The 16,253-nt window shown below is 41.7% G+C and overlaps 1 protein-coding gene across 1 annotated transcript; it reads right to left on the bottom strand.

Annotated features, from left to right (window-relative positions):
- Positions 1-3,819: 3,819 nt before the first annotated feature.
- scn4ba (sodium channel, voltage-gated, type IV, beta a) lies at positions 3,820-15,134 on the bottom strand. Its single transcript, XM_071916385.2, has 5 exons — positions 15,044-15,134; positions 6,391-6,554; positions 5,969-6,188; positions 5,129-5,258; positions 3,820-3,913 (listed from the first exon to the last, which is right to left on the bottom strand). Exons 1-5 carry the CDS (start codon positions 15,132-15,134, stop codon positions 3,820-3,822), a joined length of 699 nt encoding a protein of 232 aa, XP_071772486.1.
- Between the last annotated feature and the right edge of the window lie 1,119 nt (positions 15,135-16,253).

Raw genomic sequence — 16,253 nt, 5'->3', positions numbered from 1 at the left:
GTCTTATTGCTTCCACTGAAAGCAAGAAGGGTGCACTCCAGTAATAGAGAGCAGCAGGCTGACAGAAGTGAATTAAAAAGTAAAAAATAAAATCTTGCCAGAGGCAAAGAGCTCCATTCCAGTGAAACAACATATAGTCAGACAAATATTAAAATGGTTTTGACAGACACATTGCCTTTCTCAGGTACTCAGTCAAACTTGATAAAGACAATGTGAACATTTTGGTTTTCGTAAAGTCTGATTATACTGTATATTACATAAGAACCATGACGGGAAAGTCACTTCCATGACTTCTTATTTGTGCAGCCACTCTGATTTTTCCAATGGTAAAGTGCTGTATTGTTAGTCCGCAAGACCAATACCACACTTCAGTATCAAAGTGGCTCTCAGTGTGCATGTATGTTCTGTATGTGTGATTCTGTGCACGAGTGCGTGTGTGTGTGTGTGTGTGTGTGTGTGTGCGCGTGCGCAGAGCTATCAGCTGCCCCAGCTATCCCAGCTATGTGTGTGGGTGGGGCAGCTCATGTCTGGCAGCCTCAGAGAAGTGACTGTTCTCTCGCACTGTGAATGAACCCACAGAGAGCAGGTCCTGGTTTCAAATGGGCATCTTAGCACTAAGTTCATCACTGGGCTTTGACTTAGTATGGGACAAAGTAGAGATGCTAGATTTTAAAGAGATTGGTGGATCTATCACACAATGTAGATGAAAGACTTGAGAGCATTATTTAATTATTAACGCAAAATGAACATGGAATCTGTTATTTTAAAGTAAAATGTGATTACTTCTCAAGAGTTGTTTACTATAAGTATGTTTTTGTTTACTATAGGCATATTCTGTCATATGAAATTCTCTCAGCAACTGCATGTAGGGATACTGTATGTATTTAAAACAAAACAAAATGCTGCTATTTTTCATTTTGTTAGTTTGAAGGGTTTGTTCTCAACATGTCTGAACTACTATGTTCACCAAACTCTTGTAAATCTGTACCTCTAACAAAAACAACAAAGGTTTTAGTGCTAAGATACCAAATACCATTTGGAAACCCAAAACATTCTTTTTGAACAAACCTCTGATATTCATTTCAAATACAATTAAAATAGTAGCTGTAGCTGTAGGCTAATCTGAACCTTGAACTTGGAAAAAAAAATACTGAAAGTAGTGGCAGATTGAGTAGGAGAGTTGACAAGGAGACATGAACCACTGGCCTGTTGTGGGGCATTCTAACATTCATTCGGTAATATCATCCATGTCATCAGTTACAAAGTAAGTATTGGACAATGTCCATATATTTGAAATGTACTCCCTGACAGAGTCCTTACATTCTTTTGCAATGATCCGTCCCAGTGCTGTGCTATTTCTATCACTGGGGCAGCGTCAAGGGACCTGTTTGGACTATCTCAGTACAAGTATGAATGTGTGTACTGTATTGTTAAAGTGTGTGTTTAGGTTAGTGGAGCAGGTTTTTGATTGGAAGGTAGCCAGTTGAGAGTCCACATACTGGTGGGGAAAGGTGGTATGGGAGTGAAATGGTAACAGGAGAGTTGCTTACGTTGCTCTCCCCACTTATATACCACTGTTGTGCCTTTGAGCAAAGTACTTAACCCCTAAACTTCTCTGTGGAGCTGTTCAGTGGCCTACAGTCTATCACTTTGTTGGTACTAAGAGGTTCCCACCTTTGAATATGTGTAAATATGTCTTTCCCCCTCCTGCAGGCCATTACTCTAAAAGAAGAGTCACTTCTCAATCAACCTGACCTGGTTAAAGGGGTAAGAAATGTGAAGCAGTATTGGTAGAGGTGCTTATCAGATGAGGTTGATGTGAAGGGTTAGATGGTGCCAGAGACTAACAGAAGTCTTTCTGTATCGTGGTGCTAGACAACATATATTTATATGAAGATATATAAAAATGCGCACATGCTAAAAATGCATTGGTTATTAGTCTGAAGCAGCATGATTAAAGTTCATTCATTTCTACAGGGAGCTGGGTTGTCTGGGGATTGTCTTTGATGAGGGGTAGGGATGGTTGTTTTTATTAATTTTCTGTGTTTTTATCCTCCCACCAGCAGGGGGAGTAGAAGCAGAACAGGCACCTGTGTTTCATCTAAAGCAAAACAATAAAACTTGTGCAGAACTGGATCCATCAGTCGCCTTAGCAAGCCCATCTGTCAGCCTAGCTAGCCTGTACCAGAGCCAACAAAGCTTCAACTTGTCTGTCGGCTGATGAACCAAACACCTCCTCTACTGGTCTGTCTGGCTAAACTCAGCCCCTCCTACAGTCTGTCAAACCTGGACCCAGCGGTAAACATGTAAGGTAAAGTTCTGATTGCCATGGCAGTGGTTACGGTCAAAGGTCGGATCAGGGCCAGAAGGCCAGGTTAAAGGTCAGGTTTAAAGATCATAGGTGCATTCAACATGTGTTTTGCTGGTAACTCTGTCTAGAACAGTAAGCCATATTTAAACGACTACAGTATCAGCACCTGATCTCAAAACAGGAAATTCTTACAAGTCGTGGTTTAAAACCATATGTCACTCATGAAGTGTGCCAACATTCATTTTAAAAAAAGAAATATTGCACATAATGACACTTAAAACTCATTACAGCATTTGATGTTCTATGTGCACTACCTCCCCATTCTGCTTGTTTATTGATGACTGTGTTCATTCACGGCTAACATAAAGGTTTGGATTATGCTGGGAAAATGGTGGCTTGTGTTCATGAACAAAATGTCTTGTTGAATGCTCCTCTGGCTGGGGTTAACTGTTGGGTCAAAGTGTCAGGTGAGGCTTAGTGAGAAGGTTGGCAGGAGTTTTTGTGCTGTTCTTCAGTTGACATCATGGCAGTTGATAGATTATGGCAGTCCCATTGTGGCAAATTAATGGTGCGTGTTCCTATTGGTCTGGTTTGTTTGGGTCCAAGTTTGATTTACAGGGTTAGAGTTGTGGATTACAATAGAGCCTCATCCATTCCAAACCCCTTGTGTGCCTTTGAAAGACTGTAAAGTTCAGATTGTTACATTATGAGTGAGATGAGATATATTGAGTTTTCTACATTAAATTTCTCTCAAGAAATTTTCAAAAACAGCTGGAACAGTTTGATTTACTTTTAATTGTTTATCTCAGAAAATAAATTCTTAAAATTGTGCACAATTAATAATGTTTTTGTTTTTTTTCTTTTTGCATTGCCACACTATATCATACTTGTTTGTTACTCTAGCCAGTTGGGATGACCTGAGACACCCTATTGTAAAAAATGGCTTGCCAACGGAGACTTGACTGTCTCAAAGTGGCTGTGGACTATTGAAATTCCACCTATAGAGAAATTATTTCTACTATGGAATACTGAGGTTCTACTCTGTGCAAAGCTTTTTTTAACCAGTTTAGTTTGAATGAAACACTGTGATCTGAAGGTTCAAAATCTAAAAATAGTGAAATTTGTTATAAATAGTAGCCTGCATAAAAACTGTGGGTCAGAGAAAACGCTATGAAAACCACTAATGCATGTATTAAATAGAGAGGGGTGAGGACTGCTGAGGCTCTACTGCAGAGGAAGTGTGAGGCTCTAGTGACATGTAGAGCAGGTCGGTAACACCGGCTGCAGACTGTGCTACACATGGGCTGCCGTTTAGGCGAGTGTGATCCAGGCTTCTGCACATTTCACACTTTCCAAATCTCAAGCATGATTTAAAATATACATTTTACATGTTCTATTAGTTTAGCCACTAGTAAGATAAAACAGTCCATTGATAACAGCGTTTTCTCTGAATGTGTACATTTGTCTGACACATATATACAAACATACAGACATACTTTACATTTTGCTCATGCCTTTGGTGTCGCTTTGTTGTCAGCTTTGGCTCCTGAAAGTCCATTTTCTGTGTTGTCATTCCCTGAGGAGCTCACCAGGCACTCTTTACTGGAGGGGAAAGAGAAGCCAAAGGTGAAGAATACTCAGCAATCATATAGGGAAGAAGGTGGGAGTGAGGGGGTAGGGCGAAACAAAACAAAACAAACAAGGTTAGAGAATTTCTCAAAGCCAACCACATCATTAAAACAGGTTTTCAAAGTATGGTCTAGAATTAAATTGGAAATATATGTCATTAAGATTTACATGTTGAAAGCCTAGAACCTGATGTGAATTACTGTCCTCCTCTTTCATTCCAAACTAAGACACCCACTCTTACTATAGGATTGTTGCCATGTAAATCAGTAAATCTCAAAAACACTTCTAAGACTTTTGTCTACCAAATAATAGCATTTTTGAGGAAGGAATCATCATTAATGTAGTAATCTATAATATTTTATAGAAACAAAATGTTTTGCTACTCTCTATCGCCAATTGATACAACACAATAGTGATTCACTAGCCTGATATTCAGACTGAATGGCCATTTTGTTACCACTCCATTATTCAGTCTGACATTGCCTCCATATTAGCCGTTTTCTGTGTGTGTGTGTGTGTGTGTGTGTGTGTGTCTGTGTGTGTGTGTGTGGGGGGGGGGTTGATTTTCCCCGAACCAATCACTAGTGACGCTCTGAAGTTATTTTCAGTTACACTGATGCTGGGCGTATTTACTAACTTTAGCAAGAATGTTGGTTGTTTTTGACAAAAATGCATGTCTTTGCAAAGACAATATGTTGGTTAAGGAATGATTTCAACAAATATTATTCTGCCGAAACGCCAATGAAAAACCGTTGTACTAACGGTTCAAACTTTAGTCCCGCCAACAAAGGCGCTGATTGGCCCGATCGTTTTTCCAATCGAGAAATCGCCGTTGAATAGAGCAACACCAGACTCTGAATCGCGCGACCCGCCCAAAGAGTCGTGATTTAGGAGTCTGGAACCAGGCTAGTGATTCATCCTATAACCAGTTCATGGAAGCTTTAACATTTGCATTTGCTGTTCTAAACAGTGATGCAGTGAAGTGATGCATTTTACATTTGCAGAAGCAGCAACAGGGTTGTTGTTTTTTTAAAGGAGTAGCCTAATCAGTAACAATATTAAATAAAATGTATAAGTTATGAGTCATATTTATTTTGAGCAGCGAGCCCATCCTGTCTGTAAACATCACAGTACATTTTATATTCTGCTTATTTATCTTGTCATAGCCCATGTCAGTGATCTGCTTACTTCTTCTCATCATCCTTCAGCAGGAAGTGAACAACCAGGGCCTTTATCACCATGACGATGATAACTAAGCCGATGACTCCGCCCACTGCCGAGACAATGACTGTTGTCAAAGTATTGTCAACCTCCTTCACTGGAGAGAGGGAGACACGTTGGGAGGGAGGAAGAGAGGGATAGAGAGATGGAGAGAGTGATGTTTGAGTGAAGAATGCAGGGAGAAAAGGATAGAAAGAGAGAGACATTGTCAGTCTTAATCAGAGGGAGATAAGACAGTAGCAACGGGACAGACTCAGCTTCATCGTTTGTCGAGAGTGTAAGTGTAGTTATTTACCTTATTCACATGGCGGCCATTTTGAATACGTGGGTGGGAAACTCTAACCCTCCTACTGTTGTGAACCAAGATGCATGCCTATACAAACATTTATCATTTCACAGATTCACACTGAAAACCTCAAGGAATATAGGTTCACATATTAATATATTTGGTTGTTTTAGTTGCCTAACCATAACCATAACCCAAACCTTAACCAAACCTTAACTTGCCTAAACTTAACCAAAGTTGTTTTACTTGCCTAAACTTAACCGTACCTTAATTTGGGGCGGAGGAATGTTTTTAAATTGTAGTATTTCAATTCGTGGTGGGGGAACCACCAAGATGAAGTGCTCACTTATGTGTTGAAGTAACAGTAGTTTAGAACAATCTTCTACATAGAGTTTCCACTGAGTGTTCAAAATGGCTATTGTATGAATACAGTCAATAGGCTTGAGTTACATAAAGTCAGGTATGTGTCTATGTAAGTGTGTGTGTGTGTGTGTGTGTGTGTGTGTGTGTGTGTTACATACGTTGGTCCACCACTATAAGAGTGTAAATGGCGCTGTGGTTGCGGTTCTTCTCTTTGGGATTCTTGGCGAAGCAGACGTAGTCTCCCTCGTCCTCGAAGGTGATGTTCCACAGCAGGATGGAGATGTTGTTTCTCTTGGAGGAGCCGACAAACTCCACGCGCTCGTGGTACACGCTGACCCTGGGCTCCACACCCTCGATGGGAATCACCGCCTCACACAGCTACATCCACATACGCATGTACGCAGACGCACACACACACACACACACACACACACACACAAGCACAAAACATGTACATGAGCATGTGTCAAGAAGTTATACTTGTCACTTGTCCTACTTCACACAATGAAACATACGCAACACACAAAAGGAGAATTAATGCTGTTTTGTGTTTGTGCATGTGTGTGTGTGTGTGTGCCACCTTGAGCATGGTTCCATTGTCATTGTAGTGCCAGTTGAAGTAGAGGTTTTTGATGCCGATACAGGAAGAATAGGTACAGGGCAGCAGAACTGTGGAGCCATTCATCGCTTCAAGAGTAGACACTTTACCTGTCGACACCTCCAGCCCACTAACACACCATACTCCTGGAGGGAGGGAGGGAAGGAGGGAGGGAAAGGAAAGGAAAGGAGGAGTACAAACATTAAAAAACGCCTTGGTGCACCATATAAATCGTCAGGCCATAGAAACTTTAACAGACATATTGCAGATGGAGGTCATGGGTCAATTTTACTTCTAGGCTACTGCATGCATTGCTAGACCAACAAATCCTTGTTGAGGGCAAAAATAATTTATGGGTTGGTTATGGGTTCATGCTTGATTCATTGATTGACTGACTGATTGATTAGTTTATTTCCGTTTCTTGCATCTTTAATGGTGCCCAGCTCTCATGGGTATGACACTATTATGAAGTCACTGAGAACAGATACATGCACAAACAGATATGGTACAAGCATCAAATTATCAATTTAGGTCCCATAATTCAAACAAATAATTCAACTTGTCTTCTAATCCATGACCTCAGCAACAAAACTTGAAGTGATGTGCATCATTTCTTACTGAGTATTCTAGTTTTCCTCCATTATCAATATATGGTGATATCAGCAGAAAGGTATACCAAAATACACGTGCAAATGATTTTAAACTCAAAAACCCACACTTTTACACATCCAAATATATCCTAATGTAGAGGTAAATCAAGTTATTTAGGAAAATAATTTAGTTTCCCTTCTATTCCATGCCTTAAAGCCACAGAATTTGCGGTCCTACACACATCATTTCAAAATAGCCATTATACAATTTATGAGTATATTAGGAATTAATGAATACACAAATTAATCATTAGCACTCTGGGTCAGTATCCTCCTAGGAGTGCTTGAAAAGATGAGTGCAACTGATGAGTAATGCCCTTACAGATTTAAGTGGCTTGAGTACAGCTCATGAAATAGCAGCTGTCTTCTCTCCACCACCTTGGCTTTCAGTTTGGTTTTGTTCTTAAAGGTGAGATCATGTTCAGAGATGATCATTTGTCAGGATTTTCTCTCATAACTTACATTTTTTCGGATGTTGTTTTTGTGGAAAGTGATCAATTAGACTAAGATTATTAGTACAGTGAGGGATGGAGGGAGAGCAAGAAGTATGAAGAAAGGGAGGAAGAGAGGGTGAGGGAGGGGCGGAAGAAGAGAAGGCTGCAGGAAGGAAAGGTCAGAAATGACGGGAAAAAGGGAAGAGGGGAAGTGAAAGCATGGGAAAAAGCGATGGGAAAAGAAGAGAGAGGGAGAGAGAAGAGAGAGGAGGGGGACAGGGAAGTTAGACAAAATGAAACTCACTCAGACAGGTAGACAGAAAGACCATGCCAACCCAACCCCAAAACCTAAATCTAATTTAATTCTGAATACCATCAATGTCCTCAGACAGTGTTGTGCAAAGCCAGTAATACAGACTCAACACAGATGACTAAGTTATCGGCGTGTGTTTGAGTGTTGCTGAGGGGGTGATGGTGGCTGTGCAGTGACAGCTGGTGTAATTCTCAGATTGTTGTTTTGATGTCACTCACACACTTGGGGCCTATTTATAAACCCTCTCCTCCACACTGACCTGCTCAGGATCACATTACACATGGACAGTGTGTGTGTGTGTGTGTGTGTGTGTGTGTGTGTGTGTGTGTAGAAGGGGTTATATCAATGTAGGAATTTTATACCATCTCCTTGCTGTACGGTGGAGACATCAATATTAGCAAAACACCATAATATTAGAAACCCTCTGGTATTATTTCTCCTCTATGAAAAAAGGGTTTACTTCCCTATTCAGCTAATGGGGGTTCCACATTTTAATGGCAAGTAATATTGCTATTTGGATTGTTTTACTGACATTATACAATATACAATTTGTAATTATTGTTGATTGCTAAGTGCATGTACCACTGTCCATAATCATTTAGTGAATGTTACCATCATCAAGAGGATTACAAGTTGGGAGCTAAAGTGCTGTTGGCAAATAGTAGTTGTTGGTGATAATAGCAGTACACGGACAGTATGAGATAGAGCTATGAAATATGACGTGTATTCAAAACCTTATTATATTATTACCTCCCTGCAAAATTATATTGTGAATCAATTTGTCCATCAAAAGGTCATCATTCATTTCCACATATCGTCACTGTCAGGTGAAAAGTGAAAACATGGTGATTTGCATGTTTTAACTTTAATTGAAGGATTCCATGCTGCCATCAGAAAATCCTACAACACTTGGGTTTATGTAGCCTTTTCAAAACCAATTAGATAAATAAAAAAATGCAAAAAGCAAGGTGGCTTTTCCTCGTTCTTGAAAAGTTGACATTTTGGAGATACAAGGTTTTCACCTGACAATAGAGCTGCAACGATTAATCGATTAATCGATTAGTTGTCAACTATTAAATTAATCGCCAACTATTTTGATAATCGATTAATCGGTTTGAGTAATTTTTTAAGAAAAATAAGTCAAAATTCTCTGATTCCAGCTTCTTAAATGTGAATATTTTCTGGTTTCTTTACTCCTCTATGACAGTAAACTGAATATCTTTGGGTTGTGGACAAAACAAGACATTTGAGGACGTCATCTTGGGCTTTGGGAAACACTGATCGACATTTTTCACCATTTTCTGACATTTTATAGACCAAACAACTAATCGATTAATCGAGAAAATAATCGACAGATTAATCGACAATGAAAATAATCGTTAGTTGCAGCCCTACCTGACAACAGCAGATGGAGTTGTGAGTGGTGCTAGCATCACATTGCACTTATAAATCTTCACCTACTGTAATGTTCAGTGCTGCACTTTCTCTGTTTAATGTTAAAGATCTTCCCATGTTTGTGTTATTGACAGACGACAGTCCCTGTGCAAATGTCAGAAGTGCTTGATTTGTCTTATCTTTTATATGGCCGATTTGGCGCTTTCCAAAGTAAGTAAATTATATATAAATTATTATTATTATATATAAATGAAGTATGTGTATGATTGTATTTGGTTGTACTGGTCTCTCTTCTGTTCTGTGTTCTTCTGTTCTTCTTGCCTTTTGTTCTTCTGTCTCCTGACTCTCACCCCCTTTCCTGTCGTCTTCTCCCTCCTCATACCTTCACCCCTCCTCTCTAGTCATCATCTTGACCCCCCTCCTCTGCTCTCAGTAGTGATTCCTGAGCCATTCGGGGTCTCCCTGTTCTTTCCAATTTCTCCTTTTACTCTCTTTTTAATTGGCTCTTAAGCTTCTTTATGCAGCACTGAGCACCTTCTCTTTCGCTATCTTTTTCTCTCTCTGTCTCTCTCTCTCTCGCTCTCGGAGCCTGTTCCTCAGGGATGCTATCACTACATAAGAGGAGGAGAGACATGTGGAGAGCTGGGCAGCTTATAACTAATACATGGATGTTGTTGTGGGAGTTTGTTTTGGGTTTTTTTGGGGGGGATGGTGGTGGAGTCAGCGGCAGCCTAAAGGTTTGAGAAGTTCCTTGAGACTGGACGCTGGTTTGGCCCAGCTGGGAAAATCTGGGCTAAGTAAGTAAGTGAATATTCCTCTGCACTCCTTCAGCAATTACTGGCACAGTGCCCTTGAGCAAGGCAATTAATTAGGCACTTTAATGCCTCTTTCCATAAATGTTAACATGGGCTAACCTGTTATTCTCAGTGGGAATAATGATGCTAAGGAGAACAAGGGAGAATACGAGGGAGAACTTCCCCTTAAAATAGTAGCCTACATGCAGAGTCTCTTTATCCACACTGGAAGCACGGTGATCTTTCACATATCTGGGAGGGAGGAGTGTCCCCCCTCACACCTAGAAATAGATTTAGCACCTCCCTCATTTTACACCTCTCCTCTCTACTATCCTCTTTCTCTCCACCCCCTTCCTCTCCTCTCCTCTACTCTCCTCCCTTCTATCATTAAAATGTGTCCTCACAACACCCACAGATTCACATAGTAATTTATGTGTTAGTGTGTATGTGCTTGGGTGTGTGTGTGTCTGTGTATGTGCATGTGCTTGTGTACATACAAAGGTATATGTGTGGTTGTATTAGTACATGTATGTGTGTGCGCTTACAAGCGTGTGAACACATGTATGTCTGTGCATATACATGTATATGCATGTACTTGTGTGTGTGTCTGTGTGTGTGTGTGTGTGTGTGTGTGTGTGTGTGTGTGCAAGAGTAATAGGCTGAGGTGTGTGGTATTTTTAGCCCCACTATCAGATATCTCTTTGCCCCAGTTGGACAACATCAATATCTGAATCACTGAACCTAATGGGAGGGAAAGAAACTGACTTTGTGCGAGCATGTGTGTGTGTGTGTGTGTGTGTGTGTGTGTGTGTGTGTGTGTGTGTGTCCTTGGCTGACTGTCAAGGTGAGGAGCAGTTTGTAAAGTAGGCCAGGGATTGAAGGGTTAATGTATTTCTGAGTGAACCTACAGAGACTGACCGAGGACGTTATTACCTCCCTGACAGAGAGAGAGAGAGAGAGAGAGATAGAGAGAAGAAAGAGGGAGACAGAGAGAGAGAGAGAGAGAAGTGATGGGAGGAGGGACGAGGAAGGCGAGAGGAGAGATGAATGGGGAGAGCAGGAGTAATGGAGGTGGTCGGAAGAGATGGAGGGAGGAGCAGAGGGAGGGAGAGGAAGATGTCCCCTCCAAGGTGAGTGAATGACAGCAGGGCAGAGAATTACAGCAGCAGCTAAAGAAGTCAATCAACAGAGCTGGTGGGTGGGGGTGGGGGGGCGGGTGGGGGGGGGGGACACATTTACCCTGCACATCGCAATCACACACACACGCATGCGGACAAGCATCAACATATAATTACTATCCAGTTTGCATTCCAACTACTGAATAAATGTTAAACTGGCCTGGTTGTGTGTGGATGAGGAGGGACATCTAAACTCACTGCCGGAATGGAGGTTAGGCTCACTCTGTAATTACCATGAAACCCCTGAAAAACTTTGCGGCTTATTTGGTAATATGACTGTGTGTGATAGCCTGGTTTGTTCTCAGTGACGAAGAAACGTGTTATACAATCCCTTATAGTAACATACAGTACAACACCACAGACTGAGGCTTGAGAGCATGACGCAACAGAAGATGAAAGTGAATTAATGTAAGGGTTGAGGTGTACTCAGCATATGTAATGTAATGTTATACAATGCATATATGTTTTGCCTACTCATTTTTTGTTACTCATTTAATGTAATCAAGCCTTTTTTTCCTCCTCAAGTTATTTGGAGGTTTCTACATGACGACACAGTAGTGCAGTTAAGCCCATGGATCTTTATTTCCAGGAGAGGATCTTTGGTCCATGAAGCAGTCTGTCCCCCAACTCCTGTCTGCAGTCCTGTTGTAATGAATGCTTGCAACACCGACTGCATCTCTAAGTGTATGATGAATGATCCAGCCACTTTTAGGCTGAGCAATGTTGTCCCAAGGAAATAATCTTGGTCTTAGAATGGGACTGTGAGGACAGAGCTGACAGTAAGTTATTATCATATATTTCATTTCATATATTATGTCTTTGCGGATTGTATGTTGTTTTAAAGATTTAAATTATTTTAATATGAAGTAGTTTAAAAAGGCGGGACTGTTGGAATGTGAATGAATACTTCAATATTTTGTTTTCTCCATCATATTCTTTCTTCACTCTTCTGGCCTTGTCTCACTCATGTTTTTGTTCATTTTTCTGGCCTCATCTCTTGGTGACTCAATGTCTGTCTACAGAGATTGTTTTTGAGAAAAGTTTTTGGGCAAAAATACATTGTACGGATGTGGGTGGGTTTACTGAACTGCCATGGGTGTAGAAACAACAAGCTTGTTGTTAGCCTTCCCAGAAAAAGAGGGTCAACGAATTCCATGCTTAACAAAGCATGATTGAGAATTTTCATTCAGAACAACCAACTGGCTCTTCTGCTCTTTACTTGCATGCACTTACGCTGCCTCTTAAGACATAATTTGATGGAAGGGAGATGTGCAATATTGCCACAAATGGGATGGAGGTTGACAGCAGAGATAAAAAAATAATGTATATAATATAATGGGCTATAAGGAATTCATCATGACATACATCATTGGTCATAAGTAAGGGCTAAACTATGCCTTAATGCTTCAACTGCACCATACCCATTAGAACCAGAACTCAAAAGCAATTAAGAACAGAATAAAACAAGGTGCCCTACTAATTACAATAGCAACCACCCTAAGGGTGAAACAACACAAATAGAGACACAGACTTACATAAAACTCCTCTGTATAATAACCCATATAACCAAAGCCAACATAAAGTGTCCAAACTAAAGAAATACACAAAGGACAATTTGGTGTCCTAATAAGAATGAAGTGTAAAAGATGACTATAGAGGGCGCTACACAACATTACTGAAGTTACAGGACTAAAGAGGACTGACTCTTACCAGTCTAGCTTCAGTCTTATCAATTGGAGGTTCAACCCCTAATGGGTCACCTATTGCCACCTAACAATGTAAAAAAGCATTTGAGAAACATTTTAATCAACTGTTGTGCTACAACTGCTTCTGGCTGTCTGTGCTAGTTGGTGCATGACAAATGCTCACCATTTTAAATCCTGTGAAAGGTTGTAATCATGAACCTTAATAATGCCAAGAAAATTATCTACCCAGAAATGTTGCTGAGTTGAAGAATACAGCACAAAGCACCTCTGAATATTCTGCCACAAGACTGTACAAAAACAACTATCAAAATACATGCTTCTGAAAGAAAAATATTTGATAGAACAGGATTTTTCTTAACATATGATTATCTGCACATCACCTTGTTTGCACAAGCTGTCTTCACAGCCAATCCCGTAACATGATCGACTGAGAAGCTTTCCATTTGAGCTATGGCTTATGTAAGAGTTAAAATGAAAAATCCTGCATATTGTTATATGTATTACATTTTACCTACTCAAAAGAAAGTCTGGCTCCAAAATGTTACTAGTGAATAAATGTCACACAAATGAGAGTGAAAATTTCATATACCAGTCATGTTTAATGCTAAAGCAACTAAGTCATGTTTGATTAATCAAGTGAGTCAGCAACACTTGTATGGAAAAGTTTGTGCACTCCTTGACTTGAATTCTGAAGTGAAAATAAATGTATGTGAAGGTCTAAAACTGAAATGGAGTATTGTTTCATTGGTCTATGTCACTCGCAAATATTTATTCAGTAACATTTTATTACTTGCTAGTTGCTCACACTTCATATTGGTATTGCAGTTAATGGTTTTGAACAATATTGTACCATAAAGTTGTTATTAATTATTTTTGATTTTGCCATCAATATCAATATCTCTCCATGGGATTACAGCGATAAAGGGTAAAAGGGGGCTTCATAGTTTTCTATTTTTGAGTGTAGGATGGAATCAAAAAATCTGCATAATATGGCATGTGTAGTTCACCAAGGGATGGCATTGGAATCAAGTCCCTGCTACTTCAAACAAAAACACATATCACCACTGCAAAACCTCTTCACTACTACTACTACTACTACTACACACACACACACACACACACACACACACACACACAAAAAACACATTAACTGAACTAGCTATAACAAGACATACATTTATATAGCCTAAGAATCAAAATCTTATATTACGTTTACACAAATTTTATCATATTTTTTTTTCTGCTAGATTTTCATGGTAGAATAAGGACAACTCGATATTTAGCATTCCTCAATATTCACATCACATTTTGCACATTGCTGCATGGTTTCAATTATATAGTAGACGGTCCTGCATGCAGCTCCTTCAAAAACGTTTTTTTTCCCTTAAAAATTACACTTTTTGAACTACATATTCATTTTTCACGCATGAAAGGCTTTGGAAGCTTTATGCTGAGTGCTAGATCTGTTTACTGAAATACAAATCCCTCCCACCCCAACCGAAAAGTCAACCATCCAGCCAGTTGGCCGGCCAGTGAGTCAGTCTGCCAGCCACCCATCCTGTTTGTCAAGCGGCTCGCCAGCCAGCCAACAAATCCAAGTTCAGATCAGCTCAGGGGTGAATGTTATTGACCATGATGCTCTCAGTACAGCAACAAGTAACCCACACCTGTGACATCACCACACATTTTAGCCGGCAGGTGTGGGGTGAGAGGGAGAGAGCGAGTGAGTGAGAGAGAGAGAGGGAGAGAGAGAGAGAGAGAGAGAGGGAGGGAGAAAGAGAGGGCACAGGGTGAGCTAGATGAGACAGGAGAGGTAACAGAGACAAGGAACGACAGAGCAGCAGATGTTGGTATGGAGCAATAAAAATGTAGGGGGGTGGGGGGGTGGGGGGGGGGTGGAGGTGTGTGTGTGGGGGGGTGACGGCAGTGAACCACACACCCAGACTGGCATAAAGCACAGAAACAAAGGGATGGAGCAAAAGAAGAAGGTGTAGAGGGGATAGAAGCGAGTGTCATGGTATAGACAAATAGAGAGATTCACCCAGCGGCGGCAAATAGACAGAGGAATAGAAGTACAAGGTCCTGGCATAGCATAGAGATATAGAAGTAGAAGAGTGAGGAATGACGAGTGGGCAGTTAAAGGTATAGAGAGAAGTATAACTCACCCAGCAGCAGTGCAACTGCCAGACCAGCATGAAGCTGATCCCCCAGTCTCCGATTGGAGACACTCGAACCGGTCCTGTCCACCGACGCCATGACTGTCTGTCTGTCTGTGTTCTTGTCTGTCGCTCTGTATGTATGCGTGTCTCCGTCTGTCAATCTGCCTGTCTGTCTGTCAGTTTGTCCAGTCTGCAGTCAGTCCAATCAGTGTCAATGTGTGTGTGTGTGTGTGTTATGTGTCTCTGGAACGAGGTGGGACACTGAGCCGGTGCAGCTGAAGGCAGAGTCTGAAGTCCTGCTCTCAGTCCCTCCCTCTTCTCTCCTCCTCTGCACTCTGTCCCAGGAATGAACAGAGGAAGGAAGCACAGAGAGAGAGAGAGAGGAGGATAAATTCCTTCAGGGAGCCTCTCTGCCTTCCAGTTGCTCCCTCTGCTGCTCTTCCTGCCCGGCAAGACCGAGGGAAGGACAGAAAGACAGATGGAAGAATGCAGCGCTTGAATGAAGAGTGCAGGTCTTCTCTTTCCCTCTCCCTCCCTCTCGCTCTCTCTCTCTCTCTCTCTGTCTCTCTCTGTCTCTGGCGGACTCGGCGGTGATTATCCAGCGAGGCGGAGTGTGAGGCGAAAGGCAGAGAGGAGAGGAGAGGCAGGAGAGCGGTGCTGGTGGCGGTACGGCAGTATAGCGTCAGAAAAGCTCCACAGCTCCAGCAGCAGCAGCAGCAGCAGCAGCCAGGGAAGCAGGCTGGCCGACAAGCCCCACAGGGGGAGACATAGGCTGGGGGGGGGGGGGAGGGGGGGGAGCAAGAGAGTCACAGAGGGGGTGGAGGACTGGAGCAGAGCCAGCAGCCAGGCAGAAAAGCAGCAAGCGCGCGTCTCCCCGGCCGGCACAGGGAGGAATGAGCGGGAGAGCTACTGCAGAGGTAGAGGTAGAGAGGGAGAGAGAGAGAGAGAGAGAGAGAGAGAGAAGGAGGGGGTTGAGTGAAATGGGGGGGTGGGGGCTTATAACTGCTATCACACACACACATGCACACCCAACACACAGTAAGGCTGAGTCAGCCTTACTCCAAAGGGTCTCAGACTCGGGATGGGCTCTTCACACACACCACACACCCCCGTCTTACTCTCTTCTCCGCTTTCACTCCTCTTCTCCCCTTCCCTGCTCTTGCTGCATGTCTCCGTGCTGGCAGGCCTCCCTACAACCTGCTGTGTCAAAATCTGA

Source organism: Centroberyx gerrardi, chromosome 6, assembly GCF_048128805.1.
Source record: "Centroberyx gerrardi isolate f3 chromosome 6, fCenGer3.hap1.cur.20231027, whole genome shotgun sequence".
NCBI classification, from domain to species: Eukaryota; Metazoa; Chordata; class Actinopteri; order Beryciformes; family Berycidae; genus Centroberyx; species Centroberyx gerrardi.
The sequence above is the reverse complement of the archived record's forward strand: the minus strand, read 5'-3'. Positions and strand labels throughout refer to the sequence as shown.